Consider the following 25073-nt stretch of genomic DNA (forward strand, 5'->3'; position numbering starts at 1 on the left):
GGTATTAGGCTAAGTGAAACAGGTCTAACAGAGAAAGACAAAGGCCACATGATTTCATTTGTTATGTAGAATCTAAAACAAAAATCAAACAAAACCCAGACTCACAGATACAGAGAACAGATTGGTGGTTGCCAGAGGAGAGAGAGGTAGTGGTGGGAGATGGGTGAAGGCCATTAAGTACAAAGGTCCAGCACTGCTTTTTATAAAAAGCAGTCACGGGGATACAATGTACAGCACAGGGAATACAGTCAATAACATTGCATTAACTTTGTAAGGTAACAGACACTAAACTTTGCTTGTGACCATTTTGCAATATGTATAAAATGTCAAAATCCACTATCTTGTATACCTGAAACTAATATAATGTTGTATGTCAATTATACCTCAATAAATTTTAAAAAATATGATTATGGGCTATTGAGTTAAAACAATGAGGCTCAAAATAAAAAAACAAAAACGATGAGGCTCAAAGCACCCACCAGAGATGATGTGATGATTAAATGTCACATCATAAAGTTCCCTTTCACTTTTCCACCCTTACCATATTTTTTACTAGGCAACCCCAATGTGCTCTGAGCACCTTTCCTCCATATCCACACTTGGATCTCATGAGTCCAGTTATAAAACATATCCCTGTATGACTTCTGGATGAGCTGAAATGTACTTTAACATAATCTGTTTGTCCCTAATGATGCTGTGCCCTCATCCTCTATATTTTACTCAGATCTATGACCTCTTCCCAAATCCTTGACTATACTTGCAGGGTTTCTATTTCAAGGTCCAGCGAAAAAGAAAAGTTCCTCGAAGATTAAAAAAAGTTCTATTCTATCATGCAAGATAATTCTGCTTTTGTCTTGTTTGTTGAATTTATCTTAAAACAGTTTCCCGAAGTTGGCAAAATAGTTGTAACAATTCCAGGCTTCAGAGTTACATAATTTAGTTTCGTGAGGTTAAAAAGTATTCTTCTAGTGTCTGTCTCCAGAGAGCAAGTAAATGTCTTTCCCAGAAATCCTCAGAAAAACTCCCATGGCATTTCACTGGCCTATCTATGTATGGTAAACTGCTCAATTCTAAGCTAAGCCCTGGCAAAAGGAATGCCATGCCCTGACTGATTTAGGAGTTCCTAGGGGAATAAACTAATATAGGTCAATCAGGTTTACTCTGAGGATGGGGCCAGCTATTCCTGAATCACATGGGTTATGGTGGGACAGGACACTTAAGTTATAGTTAAAAAACTGTTAGGATGAATAAAAGAATGGGGGGCCTTTGGAAATCAATAACATTCACCATTATCATTATTTAAAATTTATTAATAAAAACTCAGTGGGGTCTGTTTTCAAACTCTCAAACTGTGTATCCTCGTGGCAGTAACGATAGCTACTATACTACAATGTATGTTTCTAAAGATGTCTACTTACAAAGTATAACAGCCCCAGTTTTTGCATGAGGTTTTCTACATAACAGAACATGGATATGTGATCTTGAAATAAGATATGACAAAAATGAGGATTTAACCTTACCCAAAACCCCCAAAAGGAAGTCTGTATATAGTATATATTTCATATGCATTTAAAGTTTGAAAACACAGAAATAAAAATTAATGTTGTGAGCTTAAAATTAATTCCAAGAACATTCTATCCTCATAGATTTCAGTTAAAAACTCTCTAAAGCTATAAAATAAACAGAAAATACTTCTTTCATCTAAAGAGAATGTTCCCATAAAAACCACTTAAGTCTAATTTTGTATCAGGGCCCCTGGGTGGCTCAGTCAGTTAAGTGTCTGCCTTCGGCTCAGGTCATGATCCTAGGGTGCTGGGATCAAGCTCTGCATCCAGCTCCCAGGGAGCCTGCTTCTCCCTCTCCCGCTGCTTGTGAGCTCTCACTGTCAAATAAATAAATAAATTCTTAAAAAAAAAAAAAGTCTTAATTTTGTACCAAAATTCTCATCCACTTCTCAATACTGCAAATGAACCGGGAAATATGCATTTTTAGATTCTGCAAGCCAGTTATCTGCCAACCAATTTAATATTTTCAGCCAAAAACTGAGCTTACATTTCAGAATTACTGAGTCCCTCAGAACTTTGAGAGGCTAACTGTAGCCTCCTGTCTTCTTGCCATATAATTTAAAAACAAAGTTCCTTTCAGTGACATCCGTGGAAGTCAAATCTAGTACAAGAGTTTACTGACCTGTTACACCCTGAGTATCATTAGTAGGATTGAACAGTCTTTCAGATGCCACACAGAGACACACAGAAAGAAGAAACTGAAAGGGAAACACAAAAGTGTGAGATTTAGAAACAAGAACTTCTTGAGGCAAAAAATTAGATGACCTGGATGACTGTAATTTAAGCTGTTAAGATTCCTATTCCTACTGGGGCGCCTGGGTGGCACAGCGGTTAAGCATCTGCCTTCGGCTCAGGGCGTGATCCCGGCGTTATGGGATCGAGCCCCACATCAGGCTCTTCCACTATGAGCCCACTTCTTCCTCTCCCACTCCCCCTGCTTGTGTTCCCTCTCTCGCTGGCTGTCTCTATCTCTGTCGAATAAATAAATAAAATCTTAAAAAAAAAAAAAAGATTCCTATTCCTATTACAATGAATTTGACGTCTAAAAGCTTGTCTCCCACCCCACAAAAAAAATGTTTGGCCCAATAATGTCACGTGCCTCATTTTTAATAAGTATATCAAATTGCATTAGATATTTTTTTTCTATCCATATCAATTTTAAAAATCAAGATAAAATAATTCATGTGTCAGTCACCCTTACCTTGAGGTCAGGAAACTCTAGAATAGTCAGTGAAATGCTGGGAGCAATTCTCATTTCCTCCTCCTTATTCCAAACATCCAACATCCCTTGGGATAATTTTAATAGTATGACAAAGCAGGATCTATGTCCTTCAGAAGTGACCAATGCATTCTACAGCAGGATGAAAAGAGATATCCAGAAGGAAGCTATGCCTATGACAAAATATTCTCAGTGAGTGAAAAGTCAGACATTCAGATATTAGTTCTGTATGAGATCATGCATTAAATTTGATCAGTCATCTGTTACTTTGTAATTTGGAAACTGTCCTTCCTGATGTAATTCCCCTGGAGCTGACCTTACTATCACCTGCCTCTTTTGCCTCCCACACTGACTGGTCAAAGAAATCCACTTCCCTGAACACACATTAGATCGGAGCTGGCTCCATGAAAACTAGCATAGCTATTTAGTCCTTTTGAGGAACTGATATAGAACTCAGTGGAAAACTGGCCTCTCCCCTTCTGACACTGGTAAGTATATGGATAATAGAAGACTGGAGGTAGTGATGGACATTTTTAGAACACTTAGACTACAAACAACTAAAAATAAAGCCATTTTAGAGGGAAAGCAAAGCCAAAAGAGAAGTGACATACCTGAATTTAATTTCACTCCCTTGAACTTTTACTCCAGATAATAAAACCCCAGACTGATTTCTAAACTTCAAATAACTGAATTTTCTGTTTCTGACTTGAACATATGGTACAATGTATGTTATTGATGCAGATATTTTTAGAATTAACATCATAGAGTCCATGGAAGAAACCACGCCTCTCGCAGTAAGAAAAACTGTTATGTCTTCAATTAGCTAATCAAACATTTCAATTTTACAATCTATTATTTTGACTCCTCTGCATAGGGGAGAAAAAATTATAAAGCAATCTTTTATACCATGTTCCTGTCAGTTTTCTTACTAAAAAAAAAAAAAAAATCAGGAGAAAAGTTATTGTAAGGATTAAATGAGCTAACATAGTATACAGAATAATGTCTATTAGTAAGAACGTAATACATTTAGCTTTTTAGAATAAATTAAGTAGACAGTTAATAAGCTTCTCAACACTCAAAATACAAAGCATAGGTTAACTTCTAAGTGACTGGACACTTCAGGAAAAACCTCTCCTTAATAAGTAAGCTTGAAGAAAATTATGTTTAATATCCTTAGTAGAACCTAGGACCATTGTTTTAAACATATATTAATTTATGTTCTACTTCTTTCCAAAATAGATGAAGTGGCTTCCTTGGAAACACCAAATTAGATAAAAATTTTAGATAAAATATGGATGGAAACTTGCTCATCGATTGCTACTTTTGTCCTCTCGGGCAAGTTTAATCTCTCTGGGCCTGTCTCCTCATCTATAAAAATAGGAATGGGATGTTACAGGAGGATAAAATAAGTCAGTAATGGAAGCACAAAGTACTTTTACATACTAACTGTTCAATATGATTTACAATTTCTTATTACTATTATTTCAGGAAAATGACTTTAATATTACCTAATTTTGTTTAACTGGTTATTTCTTAAAATAACACTTTTGGTGATTTCTCTATACCTTAGAAGTTTTCCGGGGGAAAAAAACCCTTAGCTATTAACTTCTACAACTTACTGATAAATACAAACATCAGTGAAGTGACTTCCCCATATCGACTGTTTTCAGTCTAACTGAAGGCAATGCTGCAACTAGAACCCAGGTTTCCTAACACACAGTTAAATGTTCTTTCTTCTCTACCACACTGCACACATTTAAAATAAATCGTTAGGCTTTATTTCTGAAACAGGTAAATAAATCTACTAAATATGAGTGCACGGAAAATATTCTAAATGCCAGGGAGAATATAAAAGCAGTAAACTGATAGTTTTAAGTATCTTTTAAGAGTGAAGTTCCTGCATTCCCCTTTTCAGACCAACACAGATTAAACTTAAAATTGTGACCATGACTTGGTACAGACTACCAGGTAAATAGGACACTATATGAAAAAAGTGGTCATATACTTAAATATCCCAAATGTTTAAATATTCGACTTAATAAAAGCCAAAATTTTAGGTATAACTCAAGAAACTGAAATGCAAAAAAGTCTTTTGTAAACTATATTCTTGTGTGGCCCTCTATTTTATATAGCTTGTTACCAGTGGGAAGGATTGATGGTTAACTTAAACTATGTAACTGTAAGAGGTTAATTTAAAAGTGTATTTTAAAAGTAAAATAGAAAAACATCTTTAAAGCAGTTCACTTATCGAAGATGAAAACAACAGAAAACCTGAAATAAGGAAACAATCCTGTGACCAGAGTAGATCCAAAAATGTTATCAGACGAATAAATATTTAACCAAATACAATATAATTCCATCATGTACCATTAATTCTTATATTAGAAATAGAACTAAACTTTTAACATAAGTGGCCTAGGTCAATCATTCCTGCTAAAATATGCAAAAAAGGGGGGGGGGACCAGGGTTCCTACAGTTCCTAAACACACAGCATTATTTTAAGTCCACTAATGCATAAGAAAGCAAACTTGCATCAAGACAAGAAAGAAGTACAACAGGTAAGTGTCAATCTTTACCAATTTATTTTATACAAAACAGTAGCAATGTAGAATATGGGAATTATCTTCCGCTGCCACACACGCAAGTTGTGAACATTCCAAGCCAATGTATACAGTTTGGAGGGGAAGGCTAAACGACAGCATCAACCATGCTACTGAACATAGGAATTTTTTATTTAAAAAGATTAAAAATTAGATAGCAATGTCTTCTTAATATTGCTCTCATTATTGAAGACTGAAGAAAAATAAAAAGTGACTTTTTAAGATTAAAAAAAGAGGGAAAAGGAGAAACAAAGAGGCTGCTACAACACTGCCATACTGTCAAACCATCATACTTCAATATTTGCATACTCGATAGCAGCATTATTTTTACTGAACCGTGTGCAACTACATTTAGAAACACATCAAAGCAAAGTATCATGGCAGTCATCAATCAAGATCCAAAAAAAAAAGAAAACAAACAAAAAATAACTCTAGGATGAACACACTATAAGTAGATGAACATTTATGGAGAATGAATCAATATCTACATTCTTGGACTGTTCCATTCTGCTCCAATAGAAGTGTCAGCTCAAACTGTCAACTGTGCATTTTTGGAGGATTTGAGTTTTTCCAGTTCTTATTATACTGCATGCTTGGAACAAAGAGGGATATAATAAACCCTTCTACACAATGAACTTTAAGTAGACCGCTGAAAATAAATTTACTACTTGTAAACACACACAAAAAAAAAAATACAAGATTTTTTTATCTTTAAACAATCAGTGCTTCCAAAAGCGCATTATCTTCTATATCGACCTCTCTCCCCTCGGTCTCTGTCCCGGTCACATAATCGCTCTCTTTCTCTTTCTCTATCACGTCCTCTATCTCGTTCTCTGTCTCTTCTGTTATCTCTAGGGCGGTCTCGCTCTCGCTCCCGATCTCTTTCCCGGGGTCTACTTCTCCGACCACTGACAACAGCTTGTGTGCGACGAAGGAAATCATCCACCCTCATGTCATAATCATGCTAGAAAAGGTTAAGAAATGGGTTAGATTTGTTAAAAAAAAAAAAAATGGAACTTAAGAGTCCCTATATTGTAGTTACTATACGGTAGAGAAAATCTAGAGAAACACACTAAGGCGTTAATTCATAAAACAATTTTGACAGTGCTTAGAAAAAGGATTCTGACGTCTTACTAGACACCTACAACAGAAATTATTCAAATCTTGCTGAAACTCACTTCGTGAAGTCTGCTATATAACCTCAATGACTTTTCCATCCAACCTTTTTAATAAGATTTAGGCCAAAGTAATCACCTGTTGATGACTATCAACCATCATGGATACAAGCCTGATGCCAACTATGCTAAGCATCATCAATGTTTTTCTGCAATTGGTGAACCCTACTTTTTTTCCTTCTCTGATTCTACAAACTAACCTGAACCAAGTCTGCCCTCTTATGGTAAAATCAGGAATTCTTACATTCCAGATTTTCTTTCAAACTCAACAACTGTTAATGACAAACTTATGAAACAGGATGTAATTTTAAGAAAATATGGAGATTGCGAAGTCTAGTCCACACAGACCTAATAATACATAAAAGGCTGAGGAGGACGAGAGAGGGTAAGATGAGCAATTGTCCAAGTGAGGTCCAAGTTGTCACTGTGGCTACTTAAAGCTCGATCCCCGCTCTAGCTTTTTTTAATCAATTTATTAATTGATTTGAGAGAGAAAGAGAAAGAGAACATGAGCCAGGGGGAGGAGCAGAGGGAGAAGCAGACTCCCCATCCAGCAGGGAGCCTGATGCGGGGCTCGATCCCAGGACTCCGGGACCACGACCCGAGCTGAAAGCAGCTGTTGGTTCTCTGCTCTACCTTTCTACTCTTAGATCTCAACTCACCTTTACTTACTTAAGCTTGGTCTTTTTTCAAAAAGTCAGCTCAAATATTCAGAATATAAGGTTCAAAAACACAATTCCACCTTACTTCTCACATACAACGAATACATGAATATTATATTAGCATTATATATATAAACTGAAGAATTACATAAAAAGGACAAGTACCCTTTACTAAAAGAATCTTATAAAGAATTCCTATTTTGAAAATTATTATTTATAAAAGGCATTTTTAAAAACACCACAACCCATCTAGCCAACTAAGATTTCATCATACATAGGCCATGTATTTCTTCCTGTGTGACTGAAAAAAAAGTCTATTAGTCAATTAGGATTCTTAAACTGTTTCATTGAATATTAAAGATCCTAAAATGATTTGATTTTGAAGAATTAGTATCCTTACAAGAATAAAAAAATAAATAAAAGTATCTCAAAGACAGGCTGGGCTACTCTGACTGGCCCTGTCAAATATGCATGCTCTTCAACTAAGTGGGAAGATAAAGAATGTTTATTTGGTCCAGCCAAAAAACTCATCATGTCAAGTATGGGGGCAGGGAGGAGGGCAGGGATGTCCAACCTGTACATTCTAACAACCAAACTACCTTTCTAGGAATATCAAATTTATACACAAAGGAACTGTAATAACAAGTACAAGAAGACAATTTCAGTTTCAAAAACTAAAAGTACTATTGGGGGAAAAAAATGAATACCAACCATTTAATAATCTCAATTTAACCAGTATAATGAAAACCCAGTAACCTCAAACTAGAGACTGCCTTTTATTCATCCTGTTCTAAAGTGACCAAAAAAAGCTTTTCATATCAACCGTATCAAATTATTAGAACCAATAATTACTAAAAGACGATTATTCATCTGCCTTTCTTAACATCTGTTTGTCATTTGTTAGCATTGTCTTAAGAATCAGAGGTGAACTGTCAAAATCTGGCAGAGAAACAAATAACTAAATGAGACTGGAGATGACCTGTTAACTAACATAATACACACCATCTATCCTATGAAAAGTCCAAATATACAGAAAGCTTAGAAATACCTATTTGTAATAATAATTAGTTATAATTGAAGACCCCTGTATGGAAAGAAAATATCCTAGTATACGATATCCCTATGATATTACCTAAGAGTTACAAGTAGAAGTTGCCTCAACTTGAGCAATCTACTTGATCAGTGAAAAGAAATATAGTCTATTTAAATAATCCAAAGGGATTAGTCATTTTTAATAAAAACAAGTTGTGAATTACTCACAACAGCATTCAGTAAGAACATGAAACAGTCCACCATTCAACATGATATAGTCTCCCCAAATTTAAATTATCAACAGAATTCAAAGTAGTTCCCTCACACTTGAGCCTTCTCGTGCACTTACTACTCGCTTATCTCTGTATCTTGCTTCATGTGGTACTGGGTGATGTCCTGAGTAAGGGGGATGAGCTTGAGGAGGTGGAGCATGGTGTTGATAGTAAGGATGGTGTGGAGGTTGTTCCATTCCAGGATAAGGAGCCTAAAAAGAAAACCACTTCCATAAACATCTACCAAATATCCTTGTAAATAAACCACTCTTAGAATTTTCCTTTCCAAACGACCTATCCCAATTAATTCAATAATCTTACGATCCATTTACTCTAATGACATTCAGGTTCTTCAAAATATCTTCTTTATGTGCTTGAAGGTGTGTGCATAATGAACTAATTATACATCCTTTAAGATTTAACAGCTTACACTTTCATACCATATCACTTAAATACTAATAGAACACAACAAACTGTTATACAATGCCTACAATGAGCTAGGCACTGTCCTAAGCACTTTATACATCTTATTTAAGTAATTCTCACAGCAACCCAATGAGATAGGTACCGGTATTTCTGGTTTACGAAAGAGGAAACTGAGCCACCAACTGGTTAAGTAATTTGCTTAAAATCACACTGCTAGTAAAGAGGTGGATCTGGGACACAGCATCAGGCATCCTAGCTCGAGAATCAACCATCTTAACCACCATGCAAACATCTACCCTTAAAATATCCTCCAGGACCTACTGAATTTTTAAATACCATTATAAAATGAGTTAAAGGCAAACCAAAGATTATTTTCCTAGTTAGCACCAAGATAATACTCTTGACTTTTTAAAAATTTCACAGAATCTAAAGGAAAGCAATCTTATAATTCATCTATCTGTATACAGTACCTTAAGTGAAATAAGTCAGATGAAGAGACCACATTACAGGCAGCATTTAAAAAAAAAAAAAAATGAACAATAAGTACTACTTAAACTTCCAAGTTTTTTATTTCTCAGGAATTAATGCTTCGGCTATCCTCAATACCTTAAAAGATACTCTAATATTCGGTTTTCTTACAGAAAGAAAAAAAAATAAAAATTATGCACAGGAAAAAAAATCATGTACAAGATTTAATTAACCTTATTTTTTTTTAAAGATTTATTTATTTATTTTAGAGGAGAAAGCACAAGCGGAAGAGGGAGAGGAAGAAAGAATCCCAAGGAGACTCCATGCAGAGCATGGAACCTGATGTGGGGCTCAATCTCATGACCTGGAGATCACGACCTGAGCAGAAACCAAGAGTCAGACGCCTAACTGACTGTACCACCCAGGGGCCCCTAACCTTATTTTATAGAAAGAATTTAATGAGTATTGGGATCAAGCACTATGCTAAACTTCACACGTATTTTGTAAATTATCTTCTCCACACTCCCATAAGGTCAACATTGATATTCATTAAATTTCAAACCATACAAAGACAGGCACAATGTCCATTTCATTCACCAACCCAGCGTAAAGCAGAGTGCCCTGCACAGAATGGGTACTATTAATTTGATGAGCCAAAGAATGAACAAATGCCCACTGAGTTTTACAGATAAGAAAAAGTAAGAAACGTATTATGAAACTTATCCAAGGTCACAGAGTTGAGAAGGGAAGCCATGTGAACCCAGGCAGTTTGCAATACTAGGCACTATAATAATAAACCATAACACTTATGAATTAAACCTGTATTAACACAAATCAAATTATTCATTAGTCTTTAGTTTTAAAAATAGCCTCCCAACTATTTATCACTGCAGATTAATATATTTTAAGTCTCTTAATGGGTAACTGTAACAATCCAATTCCAAATAAGCATTCAAAATATATGAAACTGCGAATGAAATTAAACAATTTGCAAAAAAAGAATACAAACCATTCCTTGCCAAGGTGGTGGTGGTCCCATGTTATGAAATTCCCTCACATAATCATTGTAGGACTAAAATGAAAAATATTAATGTCAATAATAAAAATCAAACCCAGAACTATAAAGTAAATAGATCCTGGTTTTATGAACATTAAACATATAAAATAAAATACTTACCCCATTTAAAAACACATCTCGGCGAACTCCTGAAAATCGTCTGTTGGGAATAAGATTTGTGAAACTAAATTCAGGTAATTCATAAACTAGTTCCAAGAATGTAATTTAAAACTAAGCAAGAGTGAACCCAACTTACCTGTCTACTTCCTGGTATCGTGGATCCTTTAAATACCCTGTTCAAACATCAAGCATTTTAGTAAATCAAATTTATATTTTTCATTATGGCATTATAATTAAACCTTCCTTACCACTCATTTCAATTCTTCCCATGAAACACAGTGATGCTATTAAGTGATGCTATTATTGTATTATTCCATTTCAGATTTTCTTCTCAGATTACATAATAATCTAGGAAGTAACTAAATAACTTACTGATATCACAGAATTATAAACTGCTAGAGAGGTTTTCATATGAATCTTCTAAATCCACACCCCAATTTTCTCTAGATAGAAAATTTCTTCATTCTGCACCATAAGGAAAGTAAGGGCAGAGGGATTATCTTGAGGACACTGTAAAAGGACTTCCTTAAAACAAATGTTTACCTTCCACCGTAAGTATACACAAGCTTTGCTAAGTCAACCAGATCGTTTTAAAAAATGCAGAAGACTTAAGGGGGAGAAAAACAAAACTGCAAAAGCCACAAAAATGAAGATTATACATTTTAAGTGAAAGAACCATGGTGAAAAAAGAAATATTCTTTCTCCCCTTCTTTAATAAGGACTCAGCAAATTAAAATGTAAAAACATTTGCGTGGCCATGTTACTGGGGAAAAACTAATTTCATTCTCTGGACTATCCCATTTTGAAGAAGAAAGAGGTTTATCAAGCCACTTGTTATGTAAAAATGCTGTAATGCTAACACCAATTCTCAAATTGCTTAATTTTTATAAGTGTATTGCTGTTTTAAATAAGTATCTTCTCTTAAACACAGTTTGCCTTTTTTAATTGTGTAAAGGAAAGACTAGCTGAAAAGCTGTTGTGTAGATTACAGACCAAATACTTCTCATTCCTCTCTAAAACCATATAGTATAACTTCAGTGTCTAATTAAAGCTATATGCCACATAAGATACTAAGTATAATAGGAAATAAAAAGCGTAATAAAGTGTAAGATCACAGCTTTCCCTAACCACTTTTAATCTTAAAACATTTGTGCAGTTTCCATTTGTGAAATAATTATAAATTAGCAACACTGGGTAATTAACAGATTATGATAATGAGTCACACTAAAATGGATTAGATAGCCTTCACAAAGCAGAAGAATTTATGTGACAACTACTGATAATTTCCTATGGCTTAAGAAGTCATGTTCTAAAGTTTTCTCACTTTTAGAACTGCAGGATTACAATAAATGTTTTTGTGTTGTTGTTTCATAATTTTAAGTCAAATATCTGCAGGATTATAAAATATTAACCTGGTCTCTGGTGAAACTCAGGGGCATAGTCAATCCTTGGTTTCTTTCTGCTGTTATGAATATCATAATCTTCTGGTCGACGCCTACACAAATTAGACACATTAGAAATTAAACCAAAAACTGCTGGGAGAACAAACAGCAATGCAAGAGTTTCTGACAGAAGTAAGTACAAAGAATAGCCCATTATTTCCTTTAAAGTAACATCCTAATTTCTGGGGAACAAATCTTAAAATTTCTAAATTTTAAATTCCTCTAATTATTATAAATCAATCCTTGAATGTATTGCTGGAAATAGATATTCTCTGTAATCCTCATACTATGATGAAAAACTTGGAAAGAGTAGTTTGCTCAAAATAAATAAAATTTTAGTACTCTAAACAAAAGTAAATGAGCGGCCCTCAAACTAATGTAAATATCCAGTTTAACAAAACACTTTCCCAAATAAAGTCTCCATTCAGGTGAAAAAGCAAGGAAATAAAAAAAACTATCATCATTATACACAAGACGTAACTCTAAATCTATATATTCAAACTTATTAATACCATTTTAGAAGAAGTCTAAACAAAATTAAGAATTTCTTATTTCTTTTTGCTTTGCACAAAATTATGCTTTTCACATGAACATACAGAAAATATGATAACTTATTAAAGTGACTTTACAGGAAAGTTTTGAAAATCTTACTACTTTGAAAAACTAATTTCTATAGTTAATAACATTTAGAATTAAGGGAATTTTTTTCTAGAGACAATGCCTTAAAATAAAACTGGAAAGTAATTGGGGCAGTTTTAACAGAGTTCATAAAACAATTTCAAAGTATATTCTTTAGAAGGTGAAATTTTACTGTCTACAGAGGGCTGCTCTTTACGGTCTCCCATAAATCTCAATGGTTAATGTAATACATCATAAATACACTTCATTTTATTTAGCATTTGATAAAGAACTACACAAAATAAAAACAAAAATTCCAAGTTTTTTTGGTAATAAATATCTCTTTACCCTTAATGTCAAATAAAAATTCTATAACAACCTGGCATCACTAGTTTTCCAGCTATTTCTTTATCAACTGCTTTCATTAACTTTTCCAACACAAGTTCACTCAAACTGCAAAGCGCAATAACCCCAAACCCCCAACAAAATAAAAACAGTTTGCATCTACAATAATTAAGACTAAGAAAATTAAAAGCTGGTTTAAAAAATAAACATACCGCTTTCTTGTAGTTTGGGGAGTGCATTTACGACCGGTATAAAACATGATAGTAACAGTTCATATAGTAGTCCAACTACTGACTTTAAGCTGTAAGCCACATACATATATGGAGGCCCTGGCAGGCTTGAGAGAAGGTGTAGTGGTGTAATAAGTATAGTTTGCAGTCCATTGCAAAACTGAGGTAAAAACTTCACTTGTATATATTGTATTGCACTGGAAACCTCTTAGCTTAAAACTTCAAAAGACATCTTGGTGTTCAGTCCTTTAAGGCCAAAAATAAGGGGGCTCTGCCAGGTTTCCTCCTACCTACTCGACAGTGTCCTTTTTAAGCTCAAAGAAATGGGGACTCTTGTTGGATTATCTGTACCTACCACAGGATGTTTCCACCAAAAGGAAACTTAACCAAAGGTTTCATCCCATCAACCATACATCCAACAGTCTTTAGCAGAATATTTTAGGTTTAGCTGTATGCAAATCTACACAGGGAAAGGTGTTGGGTGGAAGGGCTTAAATCAGTCCTTTGCAAAGACTTCTCCAATTCTGTAACAAGTTAAACCCCCTTTTCCTGGAAAATGCTGCTTAGTTCATAAAGTAGTGATCAAGAACCATGACGATCCTCTAAAAAACACTTTTAAGTCCACAGGTACTGCCAGCATCTGGAAAAGTTGTAAACAGACACAGCAACAGCCCTTCTTTTCGGTTTGTTGCCGGGTCTCCCAGGGCCACTTGATCCCCTTTGGAAAGAACCTATTGTTTTCAGAAGCTCAGCAAGATGTGTGAATTCACTGGGTACATGTTAGAGAATATCTGGCAATGGGGTTAACACATCACGGTGATAAAATTTGAAACAGTCCCAATAATGCTCCTCTTGAATATCAAGATAACTTAAAATACTTTATCCTCTAAATGAGGCGTCATCTTCTGAAAAAACATTAGTGATCCTTTATAAAAGTCCCATATCTGATAAGGCTTATCCAGAGACACACCTGAAAGAAAAGGCTTTTTACAAAATATTAACAATTTTTGCAAATAAAGACTTCCTCCTCTTCCTCCTTTCTAGCCTGTTCTTAGCAACAAAGGCCTACCTAATTTCAATTGTATACATTGTATAATCAGAATATTATCTAATTTAAACTGGTTATCACTCTTTAGCAAATAATTTTTTTCTGCATAAGGAAAGATCCCCATTTTCCTCTTGAAAAATGACTGAGACCAAGGTGACCATGTGAAATCCTCAATGAAGCCACAAACTAGTCCATGCAGCTTGATTTGAGGATTTTCTCTTTCTTCTTTACCGCAGGACAAACTTTTGACGAATCACATTCCTCCATCATGTTATTCTGATACATGTGCCTATTATCAGTCCAAAGAACGTTTCTAACCTTCCCACATCCCGGACTGGTTCTCGACGGGATGGACGTCCTCTTGATCGGGGCTGAGAATGCATTCTTCTCTTGTGACGCATTTTATGAATGACCTGATACAAGTCAATACTTTCATCGGGGGGAAATAGAAGACAAAGCTGGGTTCCACATTCAAGTTCAATTTCCTAGAATAGGAAAGTAGTAATTTACAAGACGAAAACAGGAGAAACTTTCAACAGACTTGTTGTATTTTCCTTAAGTATGAGAACAAAAACAGACTGACTTGGAAACTTCCTTCTCAAGGCTGATGATCATACAGGATTCCAAAAACTTCCTTGAAAGGTTTTGAAAAAAACCTTTTCGAAGTGTTTCATTTATTTATATAAGGGTAAAAACTACAAATGTAGACTCTCCAAAGTTTAATACGCCAATGTAATTGCTTAAAACTCCGTGACAACTGTCCTCTACAAATAAAGGAATATTTCTTTGGCAAATACAAAAATATCGGCAGAGGAAAAACATGTTAGTGTGTGCCAACAACTTTGATAATTAGGAACTGCTACATACACTAAAATACATTAGATTAACTAACAAAGAGATACTAATGTCTGGACTTTTTTAAATGAGTTTTTATTTTCAACTACCAACAGTTTCATTTATGAGCAATGAAAGCACACCATTTCTGGTTCAAAGTTATGTGTAGAAACTATGAGGGTCAAAGATTTGGGTTTGTTTTAAACCACCACACTTTTAATTTCATTTGCAGACTTGAAAACCTGAGTATATATACTTTTTATACAGCTTCCTTCTATTCAGAAAACTTCAATGAAGATGTTATAATGGCATGTCGAAAATAATACAAAGTGCAATAATAATATAATGAAAAACAATTTAAAATTAGGACCAGAATTTCTCTTCAAAAAGTTTTTTCAATTGTATTAATGAAAATACCATATAAAGATGCCTGTCTTTCAACATTTATGGAGGTCTTATTAAATGGTCAAAATCACAGTAATAATGAATTCTAAATAAGAATACTTCCCCTTAATCTGTCACATGAATTCTTTCAGAAATGGCTTAGAAATGTCCTTCAATAAAAATCTCTAAAAAGATTGATTAAATGTGTGTGTTTTAAATAATCAATTAAAACAACAAACCTGTCCATCACGTCCAATTTTTACTGGTTTATGTTCATTCCAAGGATTGGTGAGATGAGCTGACTTAGTGAAGGGTAATTCACGCCTAAATACAAAGTAATGTCAATTATATTCTTTTGCAGAATCCTTTAGGGACCTTATACTAAACTTCAGCAGTTAATCTTGATTTAAATGTGACTAAAATTTAAAGAATCACTTAGACTAGTAGCACTTATTCCCCAGAGAAGAGTAGCCCCTTTAGAGATGTGTTCTTTCCACATTCTCCAGTGTTCTCAAAAAAAAGCAAAATAATATAGTACTTAAGAACATGAGCTTAGAAACCAAGACAGTTTGGGTTTAAATCCCAGCTCTTAACTTCTGAGGCCAAGTTTCTTCAGCTTATAAACAGTATCACTACCTATACTTCATACTTGTTCTCAATAGTGTGCAAATGAAACTATATATAAAACGTTTAGCTATCTCTTGCTTCTGTGTACTCAAAAGAACTGTTTTTATTAACTAATCAACACGGAGCTGAACTTTAATCAGACCATTAATACCAAATTAAACTGTCCTCTACCTGTCGTTCAGGCCTGCTCTCCCAGATTCAAATGTCACCTCCACCTTTTTTAAAATAAATCTTAATTTATTTGAGAGAGTTAGAGCATGAGCGGGGGGGGGGGGGGGGGGGCAGAGGGAGAAGCAGAGGCCTCAGCTCTCCCCCTTTCAGTAAGGCAATATTCCCTACTACCCATGGAATGGCTCTTGACAATACGAATGTTTACTTATAAATTCATCTATCTGCACACATTAATTATGCACTTCACTTACATTACAGTGCAGTACCTATATAACTTAAACAAACCCTGGCTCTATGCTCTGAGCCACAGGGCAAAATGGTCTCACCAACATAAAAAAGATATCCTATATTTTTATATTCTTTATCAATCTAGCACAATGCTGAATACAAACATGACATGCAATAAATACCTGCTACTTGTCAAGAAATAATCAAATAACAGCATTTGAGAAGGTTTTATCTATGTGTGCATTAAAGTGAGTAATGCCAAATTAAATAAATGCTTTAAAGAACTATTTATTGTATCTATGGTACACATAAAAACTGCTCAGTCCAAAGACATACAAGGATGAGTAAAATAAAGAGCTGCCTGAGGGGTCCCTGGGTGGCTCAATCAGTTAAGCAGCCAACTCTTGATCTTAGCTCAGGTCTTGATCTCAGTGTCGTGAGCTCAAGCCCCACATTGGGCTCCATGCTGGGCATGGAGTCTATTTGAAAAAAAAAAAAAAGGAGCTGCTTGCATTCCTAAGTCTTCTTCCACAGCTATCAAAAAAGAAAAAACGAGCACACACAATTATTTTGGTAAAAGAATGGGTACCACAAATAGAACAGACAAGTTTTGTTGTTTTTAATATGGATGGCCATATCTATTTTATAGAAAGAAAATAATCAAAAAATGCTTCCAGAAGTAGCATATGGAATATGCCTCAAAGAAAAGTGACCCAAGAAAAGCCAAATGTCAGGAGCTAAGGAAGGGAAGCAATGAGAGAGCTTGTGCAAAGGTATAATGGAGAAGAAAAAACACAAACAAGAAATTGATCCAGTGAGTAAGCTACATAAGCATTTATTCTAATCTTTTACAAATTTTCTTAAAGATGAATACAGAATGCTCAAATTTTATAACTTCTTTAAACCTTGGAAAAAAAGAAATGTATATCTAAAGTCAAAGTAACAAGGTGGCATGCTCTGTGGTGATGGTGATGTGAACATACAGGGGAAGTGGCCTATCAGTAATGGAAATGCCCACTACGTATTACTAAAGAGCTTGAATTCTTAGTGTAATATTCAAGAATGTATACATATACAAAATATATATACAGATTTTGTTTAACTTCTCAGACTATCAGAAGTTAAAAGAAAAAAAGAAGACTATCACTAATAAGTCTACACCAAACTCTAAAGTATCCAGAGGGAAATCTCTATCTAGTTAACAATTCTTTGTGCTTTAATACTTTCTTAGATTTTCGCTCTAAACTTCCAGTTAAAAAAACAGTTATATAGGAAAGGAATAAATAACCTACAACCCACCAAAATATAGGAAAATGACAAATTATTGCTGCACAAAGTTATGTTATTTAAATATTAGCAATGGAATACTGAAAGTCCAAAATAAAACCATATGTTGAACTGGTTGATTCACTTGGGGATTAATCTTCTGTGGTAGCACTGGTTCTAACTAGCTAGATTCTAGAGATATTTTTCTGTGTTGACAAATGTCTACCAAGAAAAAAACCAAGAACTGTGAGGCCCTAAGCAAAACAAGACTCAGAATATGTTAAGAGAAACTGCAGGACCATGGTCATCACAATTATAGAATAAGCATCCTAAAAGTTACCTTTTGAACAGACACATGTAATGATGAAGCCCTAGCTTTACTGTGGGTACTCTGGAGAACATGGAAGTAACTCACTGATTTAAGGGGCCTGGTTAAGTAGAAACAAATTAAAAAAAAAAAAAAACATACAAAGGTTCTTATGTACTGGACAGTGTCAGGTTATTAAAGTTAAAAGGAATAATGGAAAAATTCTAAAAAAAAAAAAGAGAGAAAATGGGTTATCTGGAATGGACATTAAAGGGAGGACCATAAAATATTGTCAATAGATTTAATTCTGGATGAATGATATTTCATAGAGTACAACCTTATTTTGAACTAACTCCCAGTGACAACTTAAATAAGTCACTTTTTGTGGTTCCTCTCCTATCTGCCCAACATGGCACCATGTGGTCGTGAACTTCAGTGTGTCTACAAAATACCTGAGCCATTAGAAATGTATCAGTTTGGAGAGTATCTCAAGATTCTGAATTTTAACAATCAGATACTACTGATGCAAGTAAGCTAGGGACCACACCCAAAGAAACTTATGTCTAATTATTATTAAATCCAAAGGGTGCTTAAATAAGTCTATCATAACTTTTGTATCTGAAAAGAAAAATACTGATAGCAGTTACTGTTACTGATAGCAAAGCCTTAATTGTTTATAAAGTTTGATACTTTTAACTGAGTCAAATGTAATTCTCAGTTTATATAAAAAACTTAAAGAGTACAAGAGACTTATCCCAAGGAAGGATCAATGTAATAAATAATTACAAGCCCCTCAGAACTCTTAAGTATTATAAAACTACTCTTGAACATAAGTGATGAGTATTTTCAAAATTAAAGTTATATAAAAAAACTAAAGTTATAATTAGTATTTTTACAGAGGGCACCTAAGTGGCACAGTCAGTTAAGCATCTTACTTTGGTTCAGGATCCTGGGATCAAGTCTGGCCTCTGGCTCCCTGCTCTCAAGCAGGGAATCCGCTTCTCCCTCTCCCTTTGCCCCTCCCCCTGCATATGTGTGCGTGCTCCCTCTCTGAAATAAATAATCTTAAAAAAAAAAAAAAAAGAATATTCATTCAGAGCACAGGGGTGGCACAGTCAGTTAGACACCCAACTCTCAGTTTCGGCTCAGGTCTTGACCTCAGAGTTGTGGGATCAAGCCCCATGTCAGCCTCTGTGCTCAGCACAGAGTCTACTTGAGATTCTCTCTTCCCTTCTCCCTCTGTCCCCTGACTCTTGCGCTCTCTGAAATAAATCAATCATAAAAAAGGAAAAAAAAAGAATATTCTTTCCAGGTACACCTAAAACTTAACTTAAATACAATAAAGAAACTTTACTACCCAAAATTTCATACAAAATGTTAGTAGGATCGACTTCTGGGTTTGCACCTCTTCTGTTGGTGTACACATTTCAAACTAGTAAACAGCCAATAAGTCAATGAAAAGGAATAGAAAGACAATAATATATGAACAAATTAAGCTCACCTCCTGAAATAAACAAATTTCCTTATCAAGAATTTGGAAATGAAGGTTAACCGAATAACATTCAAAACAAAATTTGCTGCAACAAGTCTAAAACTGGGTAATTATTTTGTCTCCTAATCCTAGGACATCATCTCCAAATATTTTCCAGTAACACCAATGTTTCAAATCATAAAACCAGAGACTAACAAACTTCTTGGGCCTTTACAATTATAGTCATCCAAATAAATAAATATGTCAGTTTATCTCTGCCAAGAAATAGTAAGCACCCTGTTTACCCTATAAAGTGCCACCAGATTTTTTAATTTTATGATTTTAATTTGATTATAATTTAAGTGTAACTTAATTACAACCTTAATTTCTAAACCATAAATTTATATTTAAAAACCCTGGGTGCAATGGAGAGGGCAATATCACCTATAGTCTCACTATCCTAACACTGCATTCCAACATTATAATTATGTAATTTTTTTGTTAAGTTTTTCCACGTTGTTACATGGATAGTTACTTCCGCATACTACATTTAAGTAACAAACCACAATTTACTTAACCTATTCCCTATACAAAGTAATGATGAGATGAGGAATAATGATATTATTTTCATGCAGACAGCTGTTTGCTACAGTATCAACAATCAACCTAATGCACTCTTTTTAACTGTATTGTTGCCCGTGTATCTTCATTAGTCCTTCACTGTCCCATAAGTAAAAGTTTAACTCCTTAGGCTGGCCCATATTACTATTCACCTTTGTCTTTTGTTCTCTTTATCATCTGCTTCATAAAAAAAGGTGGCTCCCTATCCCACTCACATACCCCCCACCCTTCCACCTCCTCAGCCCAATGGTCTGTTTCCATGCTCTTCTTTGAGCTAGTTTGCCTTCCAGAATATGAATAGTAGTTTTCATTCTTATTATTCTTATCCAATTCCTCCATCTCCATCAAAGTCCAACACCTAAGCTAACTTTAACTTAAAAGAAATACATATGGTCTGTTGCAGGTAATTTTTTTTTTTACTGAAATTAATTTTATAGGCAATAAATGTGTGCATGTCATATAAAGTTCACTCAACTCAGCATGGGGGTGGCACAGTCAGTTAAGCACCCGTTCTATGTTAAAATAACTTTTTATGTTAAAATAACTTTCTATGTCCAGGATGTAACCACTTGTGCCCAAGGTGCCAATATCAGCAAACTGAAGCTTAGATTTAACTTCTGTATCCCTGTAAGTGCCAATCCCCAAACACCAACCCACCCCAGTATGGGCTTTCTCATCCCAAACAAGGTTGACAACGTAGCCCTATCCAGCCAAACATTTTCTATTTGTCTCTTCCTTATTCTTTATTCTTTATCCTATAAGAGCTTTCTGCCTTCTGCCGCATTCTGCAGTTCTCCACAGGACACTGACCATTTCATGAAGTGTTAAATGAAGTTTATATCACTTAAATTAACTTCTTTAATCATTTTTTAACAATGCACAATCATTCAGTAAGAATGTAAAAATAGTGGTAATAACTCAGTGCTCAAAATGAGTCTATTTTTCTAATAAACATATTTAAATCTTAATTACATCAGTTTCAAAACATCATAATGCCAACTAAACGTGATTTGCTAACTTCCTTAAGAAACAGCAGTTGTTCACAACTGAATTAGTCACCTCCAAAACGTCAGCCAAGTTAAAGAGTGACTATTAATTTCCTACTCCAGTTACTAAATAACATATTAAATCACTAAAATCATATAGATCTATCCAGGTAACATCTCAGGCAACTGTCTAATTCATGACAAACTTATCAATGTATTACTAATATAGAGAACAAATGAATACATTAAAAGCTCTTGACTAAATAAACCTTTGCCCTTTACATCCTGTATTTATGAAGACAGCGGACAAGACAAGCAAAACATGTTGATGTATTTTTACTTTAACACTGCTAAATTTTTTGCATCCATATCAGCTTAGGAATGAAACCAAAAAAAAAAGAGAGAATAATAATTAAAAGAATTTTAACATTACTCCCAACTGGTAGGTAGTCTATTCAAAACAAAGACAAATTTCATTATCTCCACTAATGTATAATTTACCTGCAAATCCAGTCAATTTTAAAAACTCCTCCCAACATTTTAGCATTCATTCCTGCTGGCAGCACCCAATGTATAGGAGATCCTCCATGATGTGATTCTGAAGAAAGTCTTGCAAATCCTAAGGGAATGAAATCACAATATAAAATATAGATGCTAATATAAATGATGTTTTTATATATCCAAATTATTTTTACTCTTACCTTGAAATTTTCCACTCTCTCTGACAGAAAATATTAATATAACACTCCTTGCAGATCTGAATGCAGCATTTAATTTCTTCTCATTTACAGGCAGCGTGGACCAAACACCCTACAGAAATAACATGAAGATCACAGACAGAGATTAATGCAAATCTTTCATCTCTGCAATTGTATTTGCAAAAGACCAAGGCTACTGATACTGTTGTACTTTAAATTCAAAGTAAGCTATAGGGAAGAAAGGTCTTATTTAACAACTGACAAAATAACGTACTGATTTATTAAAAACTCAGGAAAAATATGGAGAAAATTCCCAACCTTAACAAAATCATTAAAGCAACTAGAAAACACCCTGGGGTGGGGAGGGTGTCAAATCTTATAAGCTAGAATTCTACATAACAGAAACAATCACCTACAATTATTTTAATATCACAACCATTTACTGTGGTAAAAACATGTTGTTTAAAGGTGAATCACAATATTTACATTTTTCTCCTCAAAAACCTGCCTAACCAAAATAATTAAATAATTATTAGTTAACCCATCATCGAAGAATTTGTCCAATTCCTAGCATTTCTCATTTTCTCTATGTAAGTTCAAATTTGTATGCATTAATAGTTTAAGAGCCCTGTGTTGTACACAGAGCCAGAACAAAGCTACTAATTTCTAAAGCATTTTAATCTATTACTTATTCCTGAAAAGATTAGAAGAAATAGCATGGTAAAGTAAGGCAGAAGCTCTAATTCAGTTCAATCTGCTCATACAAACTAGATCTCACTCATTAATAAGTGCTTAATTGCTTCTCCCTAAATTCACTCTAGTGGAGGAACAGAATAAACTTCCACTACACAGCTATTTGGTATATAGCCTCCATTTATAAAGTTTGATGGGTAATCATTAATGTGAGAAACATTAAACTATTAACATTGACAAAAATATGGTTAGAAAAATTAACTCTAAAAATCAGTAGAAGCTGTAATGACTCATTTTAAACCAAGAAAAGAAAAATTTTATAATGGTGTTAACAGATGTATTTTTGTAGCAAAAACATAAACAGAAAATTAGTATCTTACAACATCCTACAGCAACTGGACATAACATTTTTGTAAAGCCTTGGGTGGGCCTTTATGCTAACTCTTTCCCTTTTCTTCTAAAGTCAAGTGATGTTACTTCTAAAAATAAAAGAAACTCTCTGTAAAAGAATGATTTCTTCTCAAGATCTCAAGGTGTAAAACCAGCATGAATATAAAACAAAAAAAAGGTTAATTACAGAAACATTTAAAGAAGTGTTAGTACAGTAAGTTAGCAACTGAATATATAGAAACACAAAAATCAAAAGAAACACTCTTTTACGGTACAAAGTATAAAAATACATATTCTTCAATATCAAATATTTTGACTTCTAAAATCATCTTTAAAAGATTCAAACTCAAATTACTATTAGGTTGCCTAACCAGCCACAAAGCAGACCCTAAAATGGCAACTGTGCTATGGATCTTTAAAGCTTTAATGAAAATCAAGATACTCAAGTCCACCTTTCCATTTAAAATTTTCACAATTGGGATAGTTTCAACAGAACTGATGCTAATACCTTAGCTTTGGCAAGAGACACATTCTCATGGTTGTTACTCTTTATGAGAAAAAATCTTGCATCCTGTAGGACATATTTGAGTTTACTGGTTTGATCTGAAAAAAAAAATCCAAACTGATTAGCCAGAGGCCATTATCACAGAGGTGTAAGCTGTACTGAAATTAGCCCTCCACAACCCAGCTAAACTTTTAAAATTCATCACCCATTCGACCTGGAAAGCTAAGCCACAACACGTAATAGAGCAAAGCTAAGAAAAAGCACCAGCATTCTGCAAGAAGTTAAACCTAATCTAGTGATGTTCCGATATATCAGATTCATATTTAAATATGAAAATAGTTTACCAGATTATTTCATAATTTCTTTTACCAGATTATTCACTTAAATAGATCATTATGCTATTAAAAATATATATACCATCCACTGTGTCCAAAACTATAAAATATCCTGAGATGTTTGCTATTGTTCTAAAAGATATGCAGTAAAGAAGTAAATGTGGAGCTGTCCCTTTTAAGACTACATTATTCATTTTTTTCTTTAATATATCAGAACATTACTACATTAAAACCAACCATTAATGGAGAACTAATAAGGCAAAATAATGACTTTATGCAGCATGCAATGAAAACAATTTCAAATTTAAATGATACCTTTTCGGACAGCACGAACGGAAGATGATAATTTCTCATGCTTCTTTTCTGAACCTGTATTTAGCCAAAGTACATTTGTTCAGATTGAGCTTTAATAGAGATAAGACAAAATTTCTACAGTCTTGTCACATAAAGTTCTCATTCAAGACAAATTATTCTTCCTGGCGCACCCACACACACAAAAAAAATACTTCTCAATGTGTACGAGTGTTTTGTTTTTTGGGTTGTTTGGATTTTTTTAAAATATGTATATTTGAACAGTTTCCCACTCAGAAAACTAGTCACTGAATCATCATCTTCCAAGGAAAAAAAAGTGAAATTCCACTTAAGCAGTAACAGAACAGGATTAAAATAATAAGAAAAAGCTTAGTTTCCTCCAGAATTATTACACTGAACATGCCAAAAATCAATACTAATGAACATCAACAAGTTCACACTAAACTACAGCCTCCACACTTTCTACAGCAAATTACATCAGAATCAGTCAGATACGATCACAAATAAAAGTAAAATGAGGATACCTGCATAGGACTCTGATGCAGAGCTTCCACTTCTATCAAAAACAATTGGAGAGATTCCTCTAGCTCTCTTCCTTTCCTTCTTTTTCTCATCTAAAAAGAATTCAAACAAAATTTTTAAAAACATTACAATATAGGTACAGGTACTCGAACAAGAATATATCACGTGCCCGGTTTTTGCACAATCCCTAAGTGCTAGTCATTGCTAATCTCTCCCCTGATCCCTCAATTTCCTCAAAAGGTGTTCCATTTCAAAGACACTGTTCAAAAAAACAGAAACATGTTGCTTCTCCCACCAACTTCAATCAAATTAAAAACACATGGCCATAACTGAGAACCACTTATCCTATACATAAAGGTAGTCTTGAATAAAGTTTTCCAAGAGGGAGAAAAATCTGCAAAGCAAACACAACTTTTATTTCAGTCAAAAATACTGTTTCTTTCT

At 34.2% G+C, this 25073-nt stretch overlaps 1 protein-coding gene across 4 annotated transcripts in view; it reads right to left on the bottom strand.

The window, feature by feature from the left end:
* Positions 1 to 5343: 5343 nt before the first annotated feature.
* The window catches only part of YTHDC1 (YTH N6-methyladenosine RNA binding protein C1), a 35498-nt gene continuing 15768 nt past the window's right edge, over positions 5344 to 25073 (bottom strand). Inside the window, exons 5-17 of one of the 4 annotated variants that reach the window (XM_045771485.2) lie at positions 24632 to 24721; positions 24111 to 24164; positions 23464 to 23558; positions 21876 to 21984; positions 21676 to 21793; positions 15737 to 15821; positions 14598 to 14764; positions 12009 to 12091; positions 10733 to 10769; positions 10597 to 10636; positions 10429 to 10491; positions 8603 to 8737; positions 5344 to 6348 (exon numbers count right to left, since the gene is read on the bottom strand). In XM_045771485.2, the coding sequence (XP_045627441.1) occupies positions 6124 to 6348; positions 8603 to 8737; positions 10429 to 10491; positions 10597 to 10636; positions 10733 to 10769; positions 12009 to 12091; positions 14598 to 14764; positions 15737 to 15821; positions 21676 to 21793; positions 21876 to 21984; positions 23464 to 23558; positions 24111 to 24164; positions 24632 to 24721 (1301 nt within the window). In that variant the 3' untranslated portion in view covers positions 5344 to 6123. Of the gene's footprint in view, positions 6349 to 8602; positions 8738 to 10428; positions 10492 to 10596; positions 10661 to 10732; positions 10770 to 12008; positions 12092 to 14597; positions 14765 to 15736; positions 15822 to 21675; positions 21794 to 21875; positions 21985 to 23463; positions 23559 to 24110; positions 24165 to 24631; positions 24722 to 25073 lie in introns of all 4 variants that reach the window. The other 3 variants (XM_045771484.2, XM_045771486.2, XM_045771488.2) reach the window with 3 other exon arrangements.

This window comes from Ursus americanus, chromosome 8 (assembly GCF_024610735.1).
Source record: "Ursus americanus isolate L20-20 chromosome 8, mUrsAme1.1.p, whole genome shotgun sequence".
NCBI classification, from domain to species: Eukaryota; Metazoa; Chordata; class Mammalia; order Carnivora; family Ursidae; genus Ursus; species Ursus americanus.